Raw genomic sequence first — 23,546 nt, 5'->3', positions numbered from 1 at the left:
CTTGTCGTCAGCAAAGAATCTTGATGTTTTATTCGATAGTAATCTGTCATTTGAAAGCCGTGTCGCCTACACCATCAAAACTACATCATATGGTGTCACTATCAGATGCAGAGATGCGAATTAATGCATTCATGACGTCAAGACTAGATTATTGTAGAGCACTATTAGATTGCTGCCCTCAGGGCCTATTACAAAAACTCCAGCTTAACTTTGGAACAGTCTTTCTTGTACTGTCTGGGAGGCAGACACACTTTGTCAGTTTTAATCTAAAGATCCATCTTTTCAGCCTTGCATACACTACACTTCCATAATACAAATCCTTTGAGGGTTTAGGCTGCATAAGTTACCGGAACCAGAAACACTTCCCATAACAACTGATGTACTTGCTGCATCAAAGAGTGTAGAACATTACTCTCAGCTATCCTTTCTCATTGTTCCGAGGCTACTGCTGCTTACATCAGCTTTAGAATCAGAAGTTTTCGTATTTATTAATATAACTTTAAAATTTTACATTCTGCTTAATTTATTTATTATTACATATAGGAATTTATAGTCCGTACAATATTTGTTCTGTGTTTCTCTATTTTAACTTAAATGTGAGCTTTTCTGAGATGACAACATATTGTTTGTGTGTAATAGTTGTGTTTTATGCATGTGGGTGTGTATGAACCTCTGTGCGTGTCTGTATTCTGTGTGTGTTCACTTCTTTTGTTTTAACTTGTGTAACTAATGTTTTTCTCATAGTCACTATGTTTCAAGTACAGCTGCTTTGTAACAATGAAAATTGTTAAAAGCACTATATAAATAAAGTTGACTTCACTTTGAAAACCTGTGTTATAAAGAAATATTTAATCAGGATTGGGACCACAGGAAATTTTTAAGTATACCAAGTAGCAACACTCACAATAAGATTCCATTCATTATCATCAGTGCATGCAATAGCTATGAATTAAAATGAGTTAATAAATAATGAATCAACATAAAGCAGCATTAAATAATCATATTCAAATATAATATACTTTTTACATTAAATTACTAATTAAATAAATTTTAACCTAAATAAATAAATGTTCTAAAAATGTTTTAAATGTCAGTACATGATGGTGCATTAACTAACATCAATGAATTGCACACCTCACACATCCACTAAACTACTGACATACAGTCAAAAATGTATGTTTTTTTGTTCTATTTCTGTTGCAAAGCTCTTCCCATTAAAGCTTTTTTCGTGTTTCTTTCTGGACGTAAGAGGATGATGTAGCACTTTGGTGCAAATATAGCCACCAGTAATCCAAAACTTGAAGCCAGGATGGCAAAAATCTCCACAGCCACTGCATATTTCCCTGGTGAGCTGACATATGCTGGAACAAATGTGATCCACACAGCACAGAAGATCAACATGCTAAAGGTAATAAACTTTGCTTCATTAAAACTATCTGGAAGGTTTCTTGCCAGAAAGGCTAACAAAAAGCTTACAGCTGCCAACAGTCCAATATATCCCAGCAGCATAGAAAATCCAACCACTGAACCAATAGCACATTCATACACTATTTTAGAACTGATATACTGACTGTTTTTATGGGGTGTTGGAGATGCATTTGATAGCCAGACAACACATATTGCCACTTGGACAGCAGTTAGGACCAAGACTGTGCCTCTTTGTTGAGCTGCTCCAAACCATTTCATTGCACTTTTACCTTCTGGCCGAGATGACTTGAACACGGCTATTACCACCATAGTCTTGACCAGAATGCTGGAGACGCACAGAACAAAACTAATGCCAAACACAGCATGTCTTAACTGACACGTCCACAACTGTGGACGACCAATAAACAGCAGAACACACAGAAAACACAGTTTGAGTGACAGCAGCAGCAGGAAGCTGAGCTCTGAATTATTGGCGCGCACGATAGGTGTGTTACGGTGATGAGTGAAGATGATCATCACAAGAGCACAGAAACAGGTGCCGAGTAGTGAAGCAGTGGTCAGAGAGATGCCCAGAGGTTCCTCATAGGATAGATACTCCACTTCTTTAGGGACACACTGATCTTTATCTGGATTGGACCAGAACTCATCTGGACACATTGTGCACTCATTTGCATCTGTGAAAGACATGCACAGGACGTTGTATATTTGTTTCAAACAAAACTAACTTTTTTATTATTTGATATTACATCTCACCTGTAGTGTTAGAAATCTCTCCATCTGCACATGGCAGGCAGTCAAAGCAGCAGACAGGAAGGCCCTTCCTTCTGGCTCGTCTGGTGCCTGCAGGGCAGCTCTCACTACACACAGACCGCGGAGGCTTGCAGGATACATTATAAAAAAAATTTGTATGTACCTGTAAAATATAAACTCTTAAAGCATTCTCTTATAGTGACCACTATGCACATCTATAGTTTTTTCAAGTATGAAAATCACATATAATGTACATTACTTTTCTAGTGTCAAAGTTCCAGTATAATGCATCTTCATTCAGTGTGAGCACTTTCCCTGTTGCCGCTCCTTCATCCACCACACCGACTGTTCGGACAATGATGGACCCATCAGAGCTCGGCTGCCAGTTCATCACATCATAGATGGCCAGAGCATCTCCATTCTTATCAAATGACACACGATCCCCAAAACCTGTGGTGAAGTTCACGTTCTGTAGGTAATGGACCACCTGCACAGGTTACAGACAGTTATTCATTTCTATATGGTTTATAAACAAATATTTTGTATGTATTTTTTTAATGATTTTCTAACTATGCTTTTTATTTGCAATGCTGTGTTTCTTTTTGATATTACCTGCCAGGGCTGCAGGTTGTTTTTGTCAGCACATGTATTCTCACTGAATGGTCCTCTCCCCTCCTCACACTGCATCAGGTCATGAAGTGCATGTGCCAGAGCATAAACTGCCTTATACACATTATATGAAGCCCTCAGCTGTGATACATCAGTGTATGCTGTGTTTGTGCTGGTCAGATCCTCTTGACCTGTACATGCTTTGTCTCCTATTTCCATGTCTGCAGTTTCAAATTTGCATCCAAACATTTTCTCCCAAAAGATTCTCACCATATTGTTTTGGGGATTATTGTCAGGACGGAGGTAATGCAAAAAGTCAAAGAGTCCCTGGATCTCTCCTCGCCGTATGGCGATGCCCAGTGTGCCCCCCAGGAAGGGCAGAAGACGCTGGGTGTGAAACACGGGTGATGTGGCCCAAGCTTCACTTGCAATCCACTGCCTGCCCGTCACATCCTGTAAAGCCACCTCATCCATTAAAGGTAACAGATAAGCCTCAGTGGAGAAAACAACCACAACTATAGCCGTAGAGGCCTGAATCACTCCCACTATGCGCTGTATATCTCTGCGGTTGTTATCACGGGGCAGCATTTCAGAAAAGTCAACACACCCTCCAAACAACTGCACATCTTGATGGAAGGATTGAGCGGCATAGATGCCATAATCATCATCACTATAAAGAAGACCGACCCATGTCCATCCAAAATGTCTCAAGATCTGCATCATAGCCCTCACCTGGAAGGCATCACTGGGGATAGTTCTGAAAAAAGAGGGATATTTCTTCCTGTCACTCAGACAGGAGCAGGTGGCAAAGTAGCTAACCTAAGAGAAGAGACACAAATATGAATCAAATCAAGTCTTAAAAAGTGTTATATCTTTTACAAAATTGTGTTTATTAATCTACATTAGTTTTAACGCTTAAAAAATATAGCCACCATCTTACCATAGGCACTCGAAAGAGCCCCAGCACACTGGAGATCGCAATGGAGTGTGTGGACCCTGGATCCCCGACAATAGCAATCACTGGTGGTGGTCCAGTACAGTCGAGGTTGGAGATGAACTCCTCTGTTCCACTAACCAGAGCTGTTGCAGCACGAAATGCCACTCCGAGCTTTACACAATTGTCATACAGATGATAACCAAGAGTGATATTAGGCAGCAGTCTGGGATTGTTATTGATTTCCTGTAATGCAAAAACCATAGTCTGCGCCTGCTGGAAGCTTGCCATATCAAATCTATAAAAATGCAAGAGAAAATTTATATTTCATTGTTGATTTACACAGATACAATACATTCATAGACACTGTACTGTAGATCCAACATAAAATCAGTCTTTTTGCTTTAAGAATTGTTTAAGATTCAGATGAATTATAATTTTCATTTGATTTGCAGAAAGCACATGTTTCTTTCTACATTTAACAAAGCACATACTAATAGAAACCATATGCAATTACAAGAAAGGCATTTTGCTTTATTCTCTTTAAATTTGTCTTTTGCACTCATGCCCATTTGTCCTTATTCAGTTTAGCTCCAGACTCACTGCTCACAGAATGGTGGATCTGGCTCAGTTCTGAAGCTCAGTTCCGGGAACACTGTGAGAAAATGAACCTCAAACAGGCCTCCGAGTACAAGATCTCCATCCTGATGCATCCCGTTCAACTTGAAGCGTCCTTGAAGCCGACAGGTGCCTGAACTGACCACTGAAACTACAGAAATGCAGTTAATGGACAGGTACAGACATAGAGTGATCCACATCTCTCTCTCTCTCTTGCTATCATACCCATTCAGTTCTGTTATTTATATTAAGGATTGTACTGTATGGAGTGTTGCTATGAACAGCAGGCGGGGCCTCTCAGGAAATCCCTTTATGCTTTTATCAGCTCATTAAAGATATTTTACGGTAACAATACACTTTTCTTACGACTGAAATGTTGTTGTGGCGCACATAAAAAAAACATTTATTTTTATCCGTTAATTTTACGCACATTTCCTTTAAAAGATAAAACAGGGGAAACTGATGTTAAAATGAATACTGGAAATTGCTTAAAAAAACACACTATATCGCGCCATATTTAAAAAAATGTTTTTGGTCTTGAGTTTAGTGCACATTTTCATTTTGGAGCAGAAACTGTCTCGTGGTTTTAATTATTTTATTTTTATTATGTGGATATAGTAAAAGTGAGTAGGTTTGACTAAACTTTGAACTTGTTCAGTATACAACATTCTGCCCAGGGTGATTGTGCACATCAGGCTTGTCTTATCACAAAGTATAATTGTGTTTCTAGACTTGCCCTGTAGATGGCAGTGTATTCCTAGATTTTGTGTTAGATCGTCAGGCACCCAGTTTGTTTTGGTTGTTTTGAACAAAGAGCTTCTGTCTTCAGTACTCTAGTTTCATTTCACATTTGCAGTGTTGAAATGATGTTTATAATGCCCTAATACACAGAAACAAAACAACATTTCAAGGGATTTGATATCTCATTATTTTTGATGCTCTACTGCTCTCCTGTCATTTGTGCTGTTCAGGACTGTCACCAGGAGTTACGTGGGAACACTGTGATCATGTACACATACTAGTTTACCCAGTGTTCTTTGTTTATAGATTTCACCTTTATACAGTGCAGACTGTAGCCACTAGTGCTTAGCATCTTCTCAGACAACTGTGCTGTTAGGATGGCCATTTCCATAACACCAAAAAGGAGGACACTTTGCGGCATTTAGTGAGGCTAGAATAACTGCATCTGGTGTACTCGCAAATATATTAAAATTTGGTCTATCATATCTATGGTATCATGATACAGTGATTCTGAAATAGCATACTCTATTCATTGCCGGACAATTTGATCAACAACACATCTTGATGTAGACCTATGTGTGTTTGTTCACAGTATTTGTATTTATTCAAGACACTCCTGTATGACTGGTAAAGCTTGACTGCATGATAGACTTTACAAAGCTCTGCTGCGCAGATTTTGTCATCCTGAGGTGATGTTGCCTCTCGAAATTAAGACCTAAGGGAAGACGTACCAGCAGCTCGTCGGTTACCTTTATGTTTTTCAGTGCTGGCATGTCGGTCAATGGCGGCTTTCCCTTTACTACTAACGCCCACTTCACAGCGATATAGTGTACAAAATCCATAGAAAGCATCTCTACTGCTTTTTGATATTAATTTGTGGTCTTTTGTCCATTCCGGACTAAATAATGTCGGACGTTTCGGAAAGTTAACGTTATGATGTGACGCAGCCAGTACATGGACTCCACCACCACCTCCACCTCCACCTCCATGATGACGTGGAGGCTTGTTTACGTTTTTAACCAATTATATATCAGATATTTATTTGACACCTCTTTCAGCCAATCATTTGTTTGACCGGAGATCTTACGGCGTCAGACGCTATGCTGCTGCGTCCCAATAAAGGTTTTAGAGCGCGTTTTTAAAGGCTGATTCAGCGCAACTCCGAAAAGGAGGACAAATGAGTGTCCGCCTCGAGGCTGCGCCGGACGCCGGACAGGGGGCTTAAAATCCAGACTGTCTGGCCAGAAGCTGGACGTATGGCCACCCTATGTGCTGTACATGATGATGCCATTCAGAATCAGCTTCTGGATGTGGCCTGCATCCCACAAACCAATTCAAGTTTTACAATACAGCTGTAAAGCTCAGACAACGTTATCGTTGATAATGTTGTTTGTGTAATATATTATAGTTTTCTTATAGCATTTGACTCTCTAAAATGCTTGATTCTGAATGGACATGTTTTGGTTGTTCAGATCAAAACCTACCTTGTAAACCTATTTCTTAAATAGATGAGCACATATTTTGTCTTTCCACAGTTTTGAAGTCTTGAAGAAAGCTGATGACATATTTCAACTCGAATCAATAGGCTACTTATATTAAATATCTGTTTGTTTATTTGTGTGATGCAGTAAGTAGCCATAAAATAGAAGGACAATTTACAATACAATGTTTTCTATCTTTCTAAATTTGAGTGTAATGGATTCATATTATTTTATCTTTACCAAGGAATTTCGAGCTGTTACTTGGCCCAATCACTTTGAGAGTGTAAGACTATTGCACAGTTTATTAATTCAATTAAGTTTTATTTTATTTATAAAGCGCTTATTACAATGTTGCATTGTTTCAAAGCAGCGTTACAGGAAGAAAACAAACCAAATGAAAAACATAGAAAAAAGTAGAATACAGTACTGTATGGTATAGAAAGAGTAATGCCATTCTAATAAAGCAACGTTAATGACATTTAGAGAATCCTGAGATAATCTATATCAGCAGTCTCCTGGAGAGCAAGCCAAAACTCCAATGAATGGAGAAAAAAACTTTGAGAGAAACCAGTCTCAGCCGGGAGGGCCAGGTCTCCTCTGATGTGTTACAGCTGCACACAGTAATTTTGATCAAACGTTACAGAGTAAAGGTTTTTGATTAGTTAGGAGAGATTATTAGTTGCCATTTATAAAATGTATATTTGTTTGACGCTGTTTAAGTCTAATTTTGTTAAGGCTGCATTTGCGTCCAATATTAAACAACAGAGGAACATTTTAGGCAGGGAGAATAGTAGAAGCATAATATAACTGAGAGCAGGTACAACTTATTGTAATATATTGTATATTTTACTGAAATCAAATAAATAAAAAGAATGCTTTTATTGATTCAGTATGCTTTCAATATTACATTTCAATATTACATGTTATGTTCATTCAAAATTACAGGAAATAACATGAAGCAAAATAATTAATGTGTTTTATCTGTAAGAATGGCTACTGATTTTATATATCTGTAAAGCACCAACGGCATCAGCACCACTGTAACTGAGTGAAAACTACTATTAGCTTTGTGTGCCTCTTCCCATGATGGCTTTTTTCGTGTTTCTCTCTGGATGTAAAATGATGATGTAGAGCTTTGGTGCAAAAATAGCCACCAGTAATCCAAAACTGGAAGCCAAAATGGCAAAAATCTCCACAGCCACTGCATATTTCCCTGGTGAGCTGACATATGCTGGAACAAATGTGATCCACACAGCACAGAAGATCAACATGCTAAAGGTAATAAACTTTGCTTCATTAAAACTATCTGGAAGGTTTCTTGCCAGAAAGGCTAACAGAAAGCTTACAGCTGCCAACAGTCCAATGTATCCCAGCAGCATAGAAAATCCAACCACTGAGCCTACAGCGCACTCAAATACTATTTTAGACCTGATATACTGACTGTTTCTATGGGGTATTGGAGAAGAATTTGATAGCCAGACAACACATATTGCCACTTGGACAGCAGTTAGGACCAAGACAGTGCCTCTTTGTTGAGCTGCTCCAAACCATTTCATTGCACTTTTACCTTCTGGCCGAGATGACTTGAACACGGCTATTACCACCATAGTCTTGACCAGAATGCTGGAGACGCACAGAACAAAACTAATGCCAAACACAGCATGTCTTAACTGACACGTCCACAACTGTGGACGACCAATAAACAGCAGAACACACAGAAAACACAGTTTGAGTGACAGCAGCAGCAGGAAGCTGAGCTCCGAATTATTTGAACGTACTATAGGTGTGTTACGGTGATGAGCAAAAACGGCCATCACGATAGCACAGAAGCAAGTGCCAAGAATGGAAGCAGTGGTCAGAGAGATGCCCAGAGGTTCCTCATAGGACAGATATTCCACTTCTTTGGGGATACACATATCATTTTCTTGGTTCGACCAGAACTCATCTGGACATGGTATGCACAAAGTAGAATCTGTGCATGAGAAAATAATAAAATGTCGATAAAAAGTGAAAAGAGAGTGGCAGCTTTACAGTTTGTACAGAAGTTATACACATGTGTTTTAATTATTGTAAAGAATATTATCTTTTCTTATTTTTCAAAATTTCCTCACCTGTTGTGTTAGAAATCTCTCCATCTGCACATGGCAGGCAGTCAAAGCAGCAGACAGGAAGGCCCTTCCTTCTGGCTCGTCTGGTGCCTGCAGGGCAGCTCTCACTACACACAGACCGTGGAGGCTGAAAGATACATAATTTATAAAAAGTGACTGTGTTTGTAAAAAATAGACTTTAAGTAATTTAATCTTTTAGTGACCATTAGGCACCATATTATTTTTTACTTCAAAACATAAATCATGTTAATTACTTTTCTAGTGTCAAAGTTCCAGTATAATGCATCTTCATTCAATGTGAGCACTTTCCCTGTTGCCGCTCCTTCATCCACCACACCGACTGCTCGGACAATGATGGACCCATCAGAGCTCGGCTGCCAGTTCATCACATCATAGATGGCCAGAGCATCTCCATTCTTATCAAATGACACACGATCCCCAAAACCTGTGGTGAAGTTCACGTTCTGTAGGTAATGGACCAGCTATACATTTTGTAGACAGGACATGTGTTATATGTAAATCTGACATTTTTTTCCCTTTTCCCCCACATAAAGATATTCTGCTGTGTACAGTATTACCTGCCAGGGTTGCAGGTTGGATATGTCAGCACATGTATTCTCACTGAATGGTCCCCTCCCCTCCTCACACAACATCAGGTCATGAAGTGCATGTGCCAGAGCATAAACTGCCTTATACACATTATATGAAGCCCTCAGCTCTGATACATCAGTGTATGCTGTGTTTGTGCTGCTCAGATCCTCTTGCCATGTACACATATTTTCTCCCTCATTGCCATCATTCATAATCTTGCATCCAAACATACTCTCCCAAAAAATGTTAACCATCCTGTTTTTTGGATCGTTGTCAGGACGGAGGCGTAGCAGGAAGTCACCGAGTCCCTGAATCTCTCCTCGTCGGATGGCAATACCCAGCGTCCCGCCCAAAACAGACATCAGCCGTGGAGCGAGAAGCACAGGTGAAGTTGCCCAGGCCTCACTAGCAATCCATTGTCTGCCTGTCACATTTTTCAACAGCATCTCGTCAACAAGGGGTAACAAATAGCTTGAAGTGGAAAACACAACAACCACCCTTGCTGTGGAGTCCTGAATAAGACTCGTTATACGTTGTATTTCCTTTGGGTTGTTATCAGTAGGTAGTATCTCAGACAAAGCTACACAGCCCCCAAACAACTGCATGTCCTGATGGAAGGATTGAGCTGCGTGTTTCCCATAATCATCATCACTGTAGAGGAGACCGACCCATGTCCATCCAAAATGTCTCAAGATCTGCATCATCGCCCTCACCTGGAAGGCATCACTGGGGATAGTTCTGAAAAAGGACGGGTACTTTTTTTTGTCACTCAGACATGAGCAGGTGGCATAATAGCTAACCTAATGATGAGATGGGAGAAAGAGAGAGAAAAGAGAAACAACTCAAGTCATTTATGATATAGCAACTGTGTTATTAAGTTCAGACACAGACTTTTGCCAACTTTCATTTGGTATGATTCTTATTTCAGGGGTATAGATGTAGGAAAGAAAACAAAAAACAAAGTTGTATCTCTTACCATAGGCACTCGGAACAGTCCTAATACACTGGAAATGGCAATAGAATGGGTTGAACCTGGATCTCCAATGATTCCAATCACTGGTGGTGGTCCAGTACAGTTGGTATATGAGAGAGAATCGTCTTTTCCACTAACCAGAGCTGTGGCTGCACGTAATGCCACTCCAAGCCGCAAACAGTTGTCATAGATTTGGTATCCAAGCATGATGTTAGGCAGCAGGCTGGGATTATTATTGATCTCATTTATGGCAAAAATCATTGTCTGTGCCTGCTGAAAGCTTGTCATATAAAAGCTGAAAAACAAAACAAAATGAAGTTGCTTTCTAAGTAACAGTAACACACTATGACATTAACACAGGCATCAATATTTTTTAAACAAAATTGTAAATACAATCTCATTAGGTTATTATAGTTAACATTTCTGTTTATTGAAATCAAATTAAACATCAAATTAAAATATTTGAAAAAACTTTTAAACAAAATTAGAATTTGTAATGTTGTCTAAGAATATGTTTAAGGCACTAAAATTATAATATCACACAAAAACCAAAATAAAATACATTAATTTCATAAAGAAACAAAAATAAAGACATAAACAATAAAATGACAAAAGCATATGACGAAAATGCTTAAAATGGAACTACAATTTACATAACCAAACTTATAAAAATAAAAGCTAATTTAAAATATTAATAAAACTACATAAAACTATTAAACTAAAAAACAAAGCTATAATTTATAGTATAACAATATATAATATTTGGACTCTGTCCCACTTAAATGTATGTACATTTCATATATACTGTATATAAATATACACAAAATTCTATTTATATCAGCCCCAAACATGATTACACTGACAAGTGACAGTGTATATACAGTACATTGGATTAAAAAAGTCCTTTCAGTTGTTGTGGTCCAGACTCACTTCTCACACTGTGGTAATTCTGGTTCAGTTCTAAAGCTTAGCACTGGGAATGTTTTGAGGTACTGAACCTCAAACAGACCACCGATGATAAAATCTCCGTCCTGGTACATCCCATTTAACTTGAAGCGTCTTCGGATCTGACATGAGCCTGAACTGTTCATCAAAACTGCAGAGATATACTGAGATAACAGCAAGAGGCAAATGTGCAGAATTATCAACATCCCTTCCTCTGTAAGTGTCACTTTATCTTTTACACTCTGCTCTGTGATTTGTCCTGAAGATTATGTGTTGTACTTTTTTATAGAGCAGGCGGTATCACCTGGGCCTCTCTGCAAGTGAAGACGTCATTCTGGGACTCTTCACGTTGTCATCATGTTAAAAATATGGAAATTCTAAAACATCGGGCTAATAATGTAGAAATTTACTTTTTTTTTAATTAACAAAATCTGAAAGACACATACAATAAATAAAGTCATTTTTGTACATATCTGGTTTATGACATCTGTATGCAGATGTATAATTTAAAGTAAATAATCTATACTGATTTGGTAACATAACATTGAGCAACACTTCTACAGGTTTAATAATTCTGAGTTCATGTTCATTTCAGCATGTATTCATAATTTAATAATTTTTTTAATAAATGTTTTTGTCATTAACTAAAATTAACAAAGAATATTAATGCTGTAAACTGTTGTTCGTTGTTGGTTCATGTTAGCTAATGTATTTCCGATTGTTGACAAATACAACCTTATTAACTTGTTTTTGCATACATTGACTAATTTATTTTAGTTAAATATTAGGTTCTTTAAAAACCTGAAACAGATCTGTCGTATCACACAGGTCTGATGTCTTCTATTTGTAGTCTTTAATCCGGAGTCTAGATGGCAGTCTTGGCTTTGCTTTGTAAAGCCCCTGTGGTACTGAGAGATCAAAAAGAGCTACCTAATCCTACTATGGTTATCACAGAATTGAGAATTTCCAATTCACCACAGCTTCTGTCCTCAGTGCATGCACGCACACACACCAAAATAGCTCAGCATGTTATAGCCATATGCAATTGGAAGTTTGATCACTCATGTCTCCACTAAACACCACTAAACCACACTATAACTTTCAGGATTAAAGAAAAAATACTGTTGCCATGAAGTTTTGCCCAAGTGCTCAAACTGACGTTATCAAAAGATAGCCAGAAATACATTTTCAGATCATGAATAAATTAAATTAAATTTTATTTTATTTATATAGCGCTTTTCACAATGTGCATTGTTCCAAGCAGCTTTATAGAGGAAAATAAGAAAAAACACAAAAAAAGTCAAACACAGCACATGGTGTTTATATAATAAGTTACATTATTCTAGTAAATAATATCTAATAAATGCAGTCTCCCGGTAGTTTACTTTGCATATTTTGCATAAGGTGAATGCTTGGTTGAAAAGATGTGTCTTTAATCTAGAGATAGAAGCTCTATTAGGTAGGTAGGGCTTTATAACCGTTTAAGGCTTTATAAGTGATTAAAAGAATTTTAAAGTCAATAAGATACTTAATGTGTAGCCAGTGAAGGCTTGATAACATTGGGGTTATGTGATGGTATTTTCTGGACCTGGTTAGAACTCTGGCACTGGCATTCTGAACTAACTGTAGTTTGTTTATTGATGATGCAGGACAAGCATAATTTGTCTAATATAAAGACTCTAGCTGTATAGAAATCAGTGCTAAAATGTGGCGTGTGTTGTTAAATGTTGGAAATGCATGTGAAATGGCTTAAGGACAGACATGGGGCACATAGTCAAAGATAATAGATATGCGCCACGGCTATCACTATGAATGAGAGGGGAATGCAATGCTCAATATGGCCTATAATGAAGTTCCATAAAAGGGAAGGAAGGAGGCGGGAACCAGCGAACATTTAACAAACTTTAATCAAATATAAACAAACAATAAACACTGAAGTTAAGACCGGCAGCCACCTCACGGTAGACTGCCGGCCATAAAACAAACACAAACTTGACAAATGTCTGGGCCCGGTCCTCTCTTGTCAACAGTCCTGCCGGTCGTCCTTTTAAGCTCCCGATCTCCTCCGTAAAATATGCGGGACCGGTGCGTGCACAGTTGATTGCAACTATCACTCACGCCACAGGCCCCGCCTAACGGCTCTCGTCCCGCCTTCCTCACCACATGGCCACTCTAGGGAAGGAAATTCTAAATTCATCAAAAAGAGCCAAGAGGCATCTGTTAAACGGTGCATTCTAAATGGTATATATCGCCCTCTGAAGGCCCCTTCAGATAGTCATGGCCGCCATATTGAAGGGTCATTCCAAACCAAAGTGCTCATGACTGGCCACTTCAAAGTACCCTTCAGAATGAAGGATTTGAAGGGTACAACTTATGGGTGCTTCGCGCCCCCATGATTCTTTGTGTGGTGACGACCCCTCCTTATGGGCACAGAATGATGACACAGAAGGGCACTTCAAGTAACAGTTTTTTTGTCCCCTAAAACCCTTTAAAGCTGTCAGTCCGGAGGGTAATCCCTTTGAAAGGTTCAGGGCATAGGGATGAGCCCTTTGAAATGGACCGCAGGGAAAGTTTCATGGTTCTGCCTCGTTTTGAGAGAAAGGAGACGGAATCACAAGAAGATAGACTGGTGAGAGAGAGAAGAGAGAAAAAAAAAGATATCCTGGTCCGGTTTCCCAACAAACTGTACATTTCGTTGCACTGTACTTGTATGTGTGTAATGACAATAAATTGAATCAAATCAAATCAAATCAAATCAAACTGTCGCTCCGTCCCCAGCCAGCCAAAAAGCTCTTCCTCGCGGTGCCATGCAATGGACGGTCCCTGGCGGTCGGCGATGGCTGCTCCGTTTGAAGGCAGCTGGCAGCTGGCAGCGAGTCCCTCGAGTCCCCTTCATGGCGGACGGCAGCAGGCTCCGGCCCATGGCAAACGGCAGCAACTCCTCCGCTCCCTCTCAGCCACCCCACCTCGACCCAGGAGCATGGCAGCGAGGTCTCCGTCCCTTCCGATGCTGTGCCCAGCCCACCGCCTCGGGCAGCCACTCGCGGTCTTCACTCTTCCTGACCTCCTCAGTACTGCTATTCCCCTGAGCAGCGAGGACTCTCCGACAGCATGTCTCTCGTTCCTCCCGGGTTTCAGCACCAATGTAACAAAGATCAATAAAAGGAAGGAAGGAGGCAGGAACTGGTGAACGTAAAACATAAAAAAAACTCACCGATCGACTCCCTGCCATACAAACACACTAAAACACAACATAAAGTCCAAGCCTGGTCCTTTCTCGGCCTTCCCTGTTGTTGCTCCTTTCTTATGCTTCTGGAGCTCCTCCGTGAGATGCGAGACTGGTGCATCCACAGCTGACGCTCGTTATCACTCACGTGAACGGCCTTGCGCCTTTCCTTCACAGCTCTTGTCCTTCCCCCCCAGCTCGCCACACACCCCAACCCTTTTATTGTGAATTCTTGTTTGCCTTTGTTAATGTTTACCATGTTTTGTTGGATTTTGTCTGTTTCCGAGTCGGTCTTATCTTGTTAGTCTGCTCCCTTGGTGAACGCTGGGGCGTTCATTAAGGGGGTGGTTCTGTCGTGGTTCTGCAACCATTTGTCTTGATTTTCTAGTCTGGTGGCAGAATCATGACAGAGCCACGTGTTTTGTGTGGAGAGAAACATATTATTGTCAGTCATGACATAATATGCGTTGTTTCCTTTCTGTCAGTCTCTCGAAGTTGTGTTGAGACTGAAAGAATGGGGTTTGACTTGAGAACCAGTCATCTCCGACTCATTGAAAAGGCCAATGAGCTTGGCGAATTGGGTGGCATGTCCACCCCGTACTCTCCGGGCGACCAAAGTGACGGTGCGCACACTGGGTCTGACGATGTCAGGCCATCAGCCTCTCTGCCGCGACCTGGCCCCCACTAAGGCGTTGAAGTCCCGGTTGGGAATCTGCATCCCAGCAGCCCCGCCCCTCCGTACCTCCACCTGTGGTTCCGGTGCCCCTTCCTCAGTTGGCCCCCCGCGGACGGTGGTTTCAACGGAGGACATCAGCACCCGGGCAGCCACCCGGGCAGACCTAGGACATCGGGCGCAGCTCCGGCCCCACGATCGGTGTCAAGCTGCATGGGATGGTCCTTGCCACGTCCCACATCAGGCCGATCCCTTCTCAGGGCCTGGTGCCCACTTGGTCTCCAGGAGAGCATCCTTCTCCCTGGGTGCCCACAACATGCAACAGCCTCAATTTGTCGTTGTGACATGCCACTTCCGCAGCCCTCCGCACTCTCCACGCGACGGTGCATTCGGCAGCAAAGACTTAAGGCAGGTAAGTCAGCAGACCCGCTCGACCCCCCAGGGCCCTGTCCCTGGTGGGACAGCTGTGCTGCCACCACAGAACCTCCCCCTACGGGGCAATGAAGCAGATCTCCCCGCTAGTTCCTCCGTCTGGATGTCTCGGGGCCTGGTCACAGCTCCCCAGCACGTCACGGTGCCTAGTGAGGATGATCTGTCTCGGCCTCGCGATCGGTTGCCAGGCACTCGCCCAAGTCATGGGACATTCTCTATACTCAAAGGTGAGATCGCTCCCGTACTTCGGCTCGAGGTCGCTACCCATCCGGAGAAGGGGGCAATCGAGCCCGTCCCTCTGGCCGAGATGTGTAAGGGGTGACAACCTCAACTTCATTTACCCTGAGTAAGGTGGGGGGCTGCGCGGAGGCGCATCCTGGAGTCCGTCGGGCATCAGGATTGGTTTGTGGTTATCGCCCCGAAGGACGAGTACTTCGTGCCCCGATTCTCCAGCAGACCGTTTCCTCGGTTTTGCTGTTAAGGATCGAGCTTAAAAGTAGAGCCTCCTCCCCCTCGGTCTGGCCTTCCCTCCCTGTGCCTTCATGAAGGTCATGGAGGCTACCCTCACTCCCCCGGGAGCTGGGCGTGCGTATGCTAACTATCTTGATGACTGACCTATCTTGGCACTCGTTGGATCTGTGGCCTACGCACTGGGACCATGTGCCTAGCACCTTGACCAATTGGGTTTACGGGTCAACCTGGACAAGAGCATGCTCTCCCCTGCCGGAGCACCTCTTTTCCCGATATGGGACTAGACTCTGTTACCATATAGCATGCCTCATGAGATCGTGCCCAGCCAATGCTGTGCTGCTTGGCCCTTTGTCAAGTAACAGTCAGTGGTCGCCCTGAAACACTCAGAGGCTCCTGGGGCATATAGCATCCTTGCAATCATGCCAATAAGGTTGATGCATATGAGACCACTTCTCATGAGACCCCATGTCTGGACCCTGGACGGGACGAGAACATCTGAAGAGACCTAGCACTACCACTAGGCAACTGTGGCAATAAGTGGTGCCTCTTCTCGCCCTGCTGTGCTTCCTGCAGCACAGAGTGCCTTGATCTGTGTCGTGCTGGGCAGCACAACCTGATCAGCAGATTCCTAAGGGGCACACGGGGGCTAATTCCCCCCGTACCCTACTGGGACCTTAACATGGTCCAGGTGGGCCTGTGTAAGGCCCAGTTGGAGCCCCTGGAGAACCGGCCTTTCAAGAAAGATGAAGATGCTTCTCTTGTTTGCGCTCCATCAGTAGGGTAGGGGATCAGCACGCACTCTCCGTGTCCAGCAGGTGCCTAGAGTTGGGGTACCCCACTTGGGCTAGACCCAAACCTGGCCACATCCCCAGAGCCCTGCGCCTCTACTTGGACCAAACACAGAGCTCTCGCTCTGAGCAGCTCTTTGTCTGTGTCAGGGGACGGGGGGGCTGTCTCCAAACAGAGACTGGTGCACTGGATAGTGGGCGCCATCCCTTGGCTTGCCGATCTCAGGCCCCTGCCCACTGTAGTGATGCTCACTCCGCCGGGATGCAGCCTCCTCGTGGGCATGGGCTCAGAGCGCCTCCCTGGCAGACATCTGCAGAACTGCGGGTTGGGCTGCGTCCAGCCTTTTTTTCCACACAGGCATCAAACCTGTGTCGGATCAGGCCTTGAGTGAGACCGACGGTGGTAGGGTGTACTCCTGCGAAGCACCTTCTCCCCTCTTCAGGCAAGTAAGCACGCTATTCCAGCCTCCCTACTTCCTCTATTAGACGAAGCATAGGCATTCCTTCCATCACCAAGCACTTGGGTAGTATGAGCGAGTTTCCCTCCCGAGGTGAACCCTTTTATCTGGGCTAGTGCTCTCCTCCTTGGGTAGTCCCATCTGACGCTTTCTCACTCTTGGTTCCCCTGTTGGCGAACCTGTGACCTCCCCTCAGTGGTCTCCACCGCTTGCGTGCACCCCTGGGTTGGGCCCGCACTACTACTTCAATGAGTTCTCCCCACTGGTGAGACCGTGTAGGTATTCTTCATATGATCTCCCTCCGGCAGATGTGGTCTCCGTAGCGATCCCCCCCCCCTTAGGCGAGGGGGTAGAGCTTCCCAGTACTCAGTATGGTGTCGGGCGGCCTACTCTCCTCCAAAATAGCAAGGCCACAGTTATCACAGCTCTCCCGACGCATCCTCCTGTGGAGTCAGCAGGTAACGAAGTCTCTGTTAGCCACACACATCCCGGGCGATCTGAACCAGACAGCCGACCAGCTCTCTCGTCAGTCGAAGCCCCTAGAGAGTGGTGACTCCATCCCCACGCAGTCCAGCTTATCTGGTTACAGTTCGGGCAGGCACAGGTGGACCTGTTCGCCTCACTGGAAACCACCCATTGCCAGCTATGGTAATCCCTGACCGAGGCCCCCCTTGGCACGGATGCCCTAGCACACAGCTGGCCGCGGGACAAGTGGAAGTATGCCTTCCCCCCACTGAGCCTCATTGCACACGTCCTATGAAGGTCATGGAAGAGGAGCAACCATCAACTCCGTACTGGCCAAACCAGACTTGGTTCTCAGAGCTAATGCTCCTCACGACACCACCCCCCGGCCGTCTCCCCTCACGAAAGACCTTCTTTTGCAGGGGAAGGGCATGTTGTGGCAACTGAGACCAGCCCTCTGGAACCTCCATGTCTGGCTCCTGGATGGGACGAGGAGATCCTGAGTGGCCTACCCCAGCGGTGGTGGGGACCACCTGTACACCTTTAAGTGGCGCCTCTACTTGAGAGCAATCTCTCCAGTCCTTCGGTGGAAAGTCTCTGGGGCAACATGACCTGATCATTAGGTCCCTAAGGGGCCCCCCTTTGATCCCCTGGGAGAAGCTGCTATTTCTCATCTATTGATGAAGGCTCTCCTCATGGCGCTAGCCTCCATAAAGAGTGTAGGGGACCTACAAGCATTCTTCGTGTCCACGGATTGCCTAGAGTTCGGACCCGGACACTCTTACGTTATCCTGAGACCCCGGCCAGGTTATGTATCCAAAGTTCCGACCACTCCCTTTTGGGACCAGGTGGTGAACCTGCAGGCGCTCCCCACTGGGGAGGAAGACCCCCTCTGTGTTGTGTCCAGTTCTCTCTACTTGGACCGCATGCAGAGCTTCAGGAGGTCTGAGCAGCTCTATGCTTGTTTTGGAGGTCAGCAGAAGGGGAGGGCTGTCTCCAAACAGAGGTTGGCGCACTGGATTGTGGACGTTGTGACCATGGCATAACGATCCCAAGATCTCCCGTGCCCGCTCACAGTGAGGGCACTCTCCACCAGGGGTCTGGCCTCCTCATGGGCACTGGCTCAGGGCCCTTTTCTGGCAGACATATGTGGAGCTGTGGGTTGGGCTACGCCCAATAACTTCGCGAGGTTTTAAGTCAAGTCAGCTTTATTTACAGTATATAGTACGAGGTACCCAAAAACTCCATTGGAAGAGAAACAAAACCTCAGAGGGAAACCAGGCCACACCAGGGGATTCCAGCCCCAATCTAGAGATTGTGACGTGGCACGGCGCCATGGCATTTTCATTAGAACCTTATTCTGTCGAGAGACTTACAGAAAGGGAACGTCTCAGTTACATATGTAACCTCATTCCTTATAGAAAGAGTGACATTATCTGGGGAAGGGGCTCGGTAAAAAGTCTTGTGAGACCCATGCCAACAATTGCACAAGCTGTGGAGTAGCTTAGCAAGCTCAAAAAGCTAGCAATTATATGAGTTATCTGTCTTCCCTGTTCAATTACTGTAGATAGTACTTTAGTCTTGTGTGATTAAAATAGCTTTTAATCTGATTTATTATGAATACACTTTTTACATTATTGTGTTTGTTTATTTATATATTTATTTAGAAATACATTAAAAACAGTAGACATTTTTTTATTATGTTTAATGAAACAGATCAGATAATTCAAAGAATCTACAAGGTATAAGGCAACAGGACTATAAAAGGTAAATCAGTGTAAAAGTTTTTAATTATTTATTTTCAGTTTGTCTAGCCATGACAGCTTTTTTAGTGTTTCTCTCTGGATGCAATATGATAATGTAGCACTTTGGGGCAAAAATGGCTACTAGCAGTCCAAAACTGGAGGCCAAAATGGCAAAAACCTCCACAGCCACTGCATATTTCCCTGGTGAGCTGACATATGCTGGAACAAATGTGATCCACACAGCACAGAAGATCAACATGCTAAAAGTTATGAACTTGGCCTCATTAAAATTATCTGGAAGGTTTCTTGCCAGAAAGGCTAACAGGAAGCTTACAGCTGCCAACAGTCCAATATATCCCAGCAGAATAGCAAATCCAGCCACTGAACCAATAGCACATTCAAATACTATTTTAGACCTGATATACTGTGTATTTTTATGAGGTGCTGGAGAAGCAGTTGATAGCCAAACTGCAGATATTATAACCTGGATAGCAGTTAGGACCAAGACTGTGCCTCTTTGTTGAGCTGCTCCAAACCATTTCATTGCACTTTTACCTTCTGGCCGAGATGACTTGAACACGGCTATTACCACCATAGTCTTGACCAGAATGCTGGAGACGCACAGAACAAAACTAATGCCGAACACAGCATGTCTTAACTGACACGTCCACAACTGTGGACGACCAATAAACAGCAGAACACACAGAAAACACAGTTTGAGTGACAGCAGCAGCAGGAAGCTGAGCTCTGAATTATTGGCGCGTACGATAGGTGTGTTGCGGTGATGAGTGAAGATGATCATCACAAGAGCACAGAAACAGGTGCCGAGTAGTGAAGCAGTGGTCAGAGAGATGCCCAGAGGTTCCTCATAGGACAGATACTCCACTTCTTTAGGGACACACTGATCCTTATCTGGATTGGACCAGAACTCATCTGTACAAACTGTGCACTCATTTGCATCTGTGAAAGACATGCACAGGAAGTTGTATATTTGTTTCAAACAAAACTAACTTATTACATTTTTATTATTTGATATTACATCTCACCTGTTGTGTTAGAAATCTCTCCATCTGCACATGGCAGGCAGTCAAAGCAGCAGACAGGAAGGCCCTTCCTTCTGGCTCGTCTGGTGCCTGGAGGGCAGCTCTCACTACACACAGACCGTGGAGGCTTGAAGGATACATTATAAAAAAATTTACTATGTACCTGTAAAATATAAACTCTTAAAGCATTCTCTTATAGTGACCACTATGCACATCTATAGTTTTTTCAAGTATGAAAGTCACATATAATGTACATTACTTTTCTAGTGTCAAAGTTCCAGTATAATGCATCTTCATTCAGTGTGAGCACTTTCCCTGTTGCCGCTCCTTCATCCACCACACCGACTGTTCGGACAATGATGGACCCATCAGAGCTCGGCTGCCAGTTCATCACATCATAGATGGCCAGAGCATCTCCATTCTTATCAAATGACACACGATCCCCAAAACCTGTGGTGAAGTTCACTTTCTGTACGTAGTGAACCAGCTGTACAGGTTAAAAACGTTTTACTTGTACATTTTTACATTTTGTGTTTTGTAAGAATTTGTAGTTTATAAAATGGCTTCTTTTTCTGTGTACAGTATTACCTGCCAGGGCTGCAGGTTGTTTTTGTCAGCACATGTATTCTCACTGAATGGTCCTCTCCCCTCCTCACACTGCATCAGGTCATGAAGTGCATGTGCCAGAGCATAAACTGCCTTATACACATTATATGAAGCCCTCAGCTGTGATACATCATTATATTCATTAACTGTTCTGTTCAGATCCTCCTGACCTGTACACCAGTTTTCTCCTTCACTGTCTCCAGTCTGAAACTTACACCCAAACATATTCTCCCAAAAAACTCTTACCAAATTATTTCTTTTGTCATTGTCAGGACGGAGGCGTAGTAAAAAGTCATGAAGTCCCTGTATCTCTCCACGACGGATGGCGATGCCCAGTGTGCCCCCAACGAGGGGTGCGTATCGTGGAGCATGAAGCACAGGTGAAGTGGTCCAAGCTTCGCTCGCAATCCACTGTAACCCTGTCAAGTTTTGCAACAATAACTCATCCATCAGGGCTAACAGATCCGTTGAGAATGCCACCACTACTTTCGCTGTTGAGGCCTCAATTACTCTCACTATACGCTGAATGTCTCTATGATTATCATAGGGCATTATTTCAGAGAAAGCCACACAACCTCCATGCAACTGCATCTCCTGATGAAAGGAGTGAGCGGCATAGATTCCATAATCATCATCACTGTAGATAACACCAACCCATGTCCATCCAAAATGTCTCAAGATCTGCATCATAGCCCTCACCTGGAAGGCATCACTGGGGATAGTTCTGAAGAAGGACGGGTACTTTTTTCTGTCACTCAGACAGGTGCAGGTGGCATAATAGCTAACCTAATGAGGCAATGCAGAGGAAGAGAAATCATGTTACAGTATATGCCATGACATTATAATGTGATCATACAGCATTACATCTAAAACAGCATGATTTATGTTATTTGCACTGCATTTCTTAAGTTATCTCACCATTGGAACCTTAAATAGGCCAAGCATACTTGAAACTGCAATGGAGTGTGTGGACCCTGGATCCCCCACAATAGCAAGGACTGGTGGTGGTCCAATACATTTTTGAGAGATGGGGAGGGTCTCCTCTGTCCCACTGATAAGAGATGTAGCCGCCCTGAATGCCACTACAAGCTTTAAACAGTTGTCATACACATTGTAACCCAGAGTGATGTTTGGCAATAAATTTGGATTTTTATTGATCTCATCTATAGCATAAATCATAGTCTGTGCCTGCTGAAAACTTGACATATAGAATCTAGGAAAAAAGAGCAACATTTTAACATTCAGTGACTTTGACAGGAAAATCAAACACATTATAAAGTACAATTTCAGTATGAAAATAATTCACAATTTGGAAGTTTTGTAAATCTAAAGTAATCCGTTTTGTTGTGTGTGATTCACACCGTAAGATTTGAATTAATATTTTTCTTTGCAAGTAATTAAAACAAATAATCATTATAATCAAATTAATCAAAGAAAAAAGTCATTGCAGTTTTTCTCTCATTTTCATATTTCATCATATTGTCTTTTAATCTTGAAATGTTTGTTTTCTTTCACATTTTTTGTTAGGTATCACTGTCCTCCTGTGCAGCCACAACTTACTCCTCACACTGCGGTTGTTCAGGCTCCATTCTGAAGCTCAGGTCTGGAAATACTTTGAGGTGCTGAACCTCAAACAGGCCTCCAATAACAAAATCTCCATCCTGGTACATCCCGTTTAACCTAAAGTGTCCCTGAAGCCGACAAGAGTCTGAGCTGGCGATGAAGGCAGCTGATATACAGCTAAAGCACAGATACAGGCAGATGTTTACTGTGATCCACATCTCTCTCTCTCTCTCGATCTCTGTTTGACCCACTCACCCTCTCAGTGTGCCAAGATATTATGAGAGCTATGAATGTTTTTCTTCTATGAAGCAGGAGGCACCCCATGGACCTCCATGGAAATGAATACGTCATTCTTTTTTTACGGTGGTAAATTATAACTACCATTAACTCCAAAAGCACCTTTAGAATCTATACACAAACAGTCAAAAGTTACTCACTTATTCATTCATATTTTTTAAACATTTTAAAAAAGTTGTAAGTTTATCAAAACTGGAATAACGTTTCAACTAAAAAATCTAAGCAAAAAAAAAAAACACGTTATATTTAAGCGTCTTTACATATCACATTTTTCTAGAATTTGCAGGAATTTTCTCCTGGCATTTTAAAAAGCAACCTCTTAGAAATCTGAAATTTGTCCTAAATAGTATATAAATTATATTATTTGTTTAATATGTGTCCTAGAGAAAAACAGATTTTGTGTGTATTTATTTATGTACTGGTTGGTGTGATTTAATTTGTTTGTTTTTTTTACTCATACTGGGTTTGGAGACATGAGCTGGTGTGACATAAAACCATAAAACAATGTGTCAATTTTAAAGTAACACTATCAGTTCTTTAACTCTTTCACACTAAAAATTCTATCAAGAGTCTAAAGTCTTCTGACAGTCAATGTCTTACACTG

At 42.6% G+C, this 23,546-nt stretch overlaps 1 protein-coding gene across 1 annotated transcript; it reads right to left on the bottom strand.

Moving 5' to 3' along the window:
- Nucleotides 1-1,188: 1,188 nt before the first annotated feature.
- On the bottom strand, nucleotides 1,189-22,752 carry LOC306899610 (uncharacterized protein; the record flags this gene model as incomplete). Its single annotated transcript, XM_079465975.1, has 12 exons — nucleotides 1,189-2,102; nucleotides 2,182-2,305; nucleotides 2,438-2,665; nucleotides 2,791-3,606; nucleotides 3,728-4,019; nucleotides 4,325-4,574; nucleotides 7,637-8,533; nucleotides 8,673-8,796; nucleotides 8,924-9,151; nucleotides 9,248-10,060; nucleotides 22,001-22,295; nucleotides 22,643-22,752. 12 exons carry the CDS (start codon nucleotides 22,750-22,752, stop codon nucleotides 1,189-1,191), a joined length of 5,091 nt encoding a protein of 1,696 aa, XP_079322101.1.
- Nucleotides 22,753-23,546: the final 794 nt, after the last annotated feature.

Source organism: Barbatula barbatula (genome assembly GCF_947034865.1).
Source record: "Barbatula barbatula genome assembly, chromosome: 10".
Classification (NCBI taxonomy): Eukaryota; Metazoa; Chordata; class Actinopteri; order Cypriniformes; family Nemacheilidae; genus Barbatula; species Barbatula barbatula.
The sequence above is the reverse complement of the archived record's forward strand: the minus strand, read 5'-3'. Positions and strand labels throughout refer to the sequence as shown.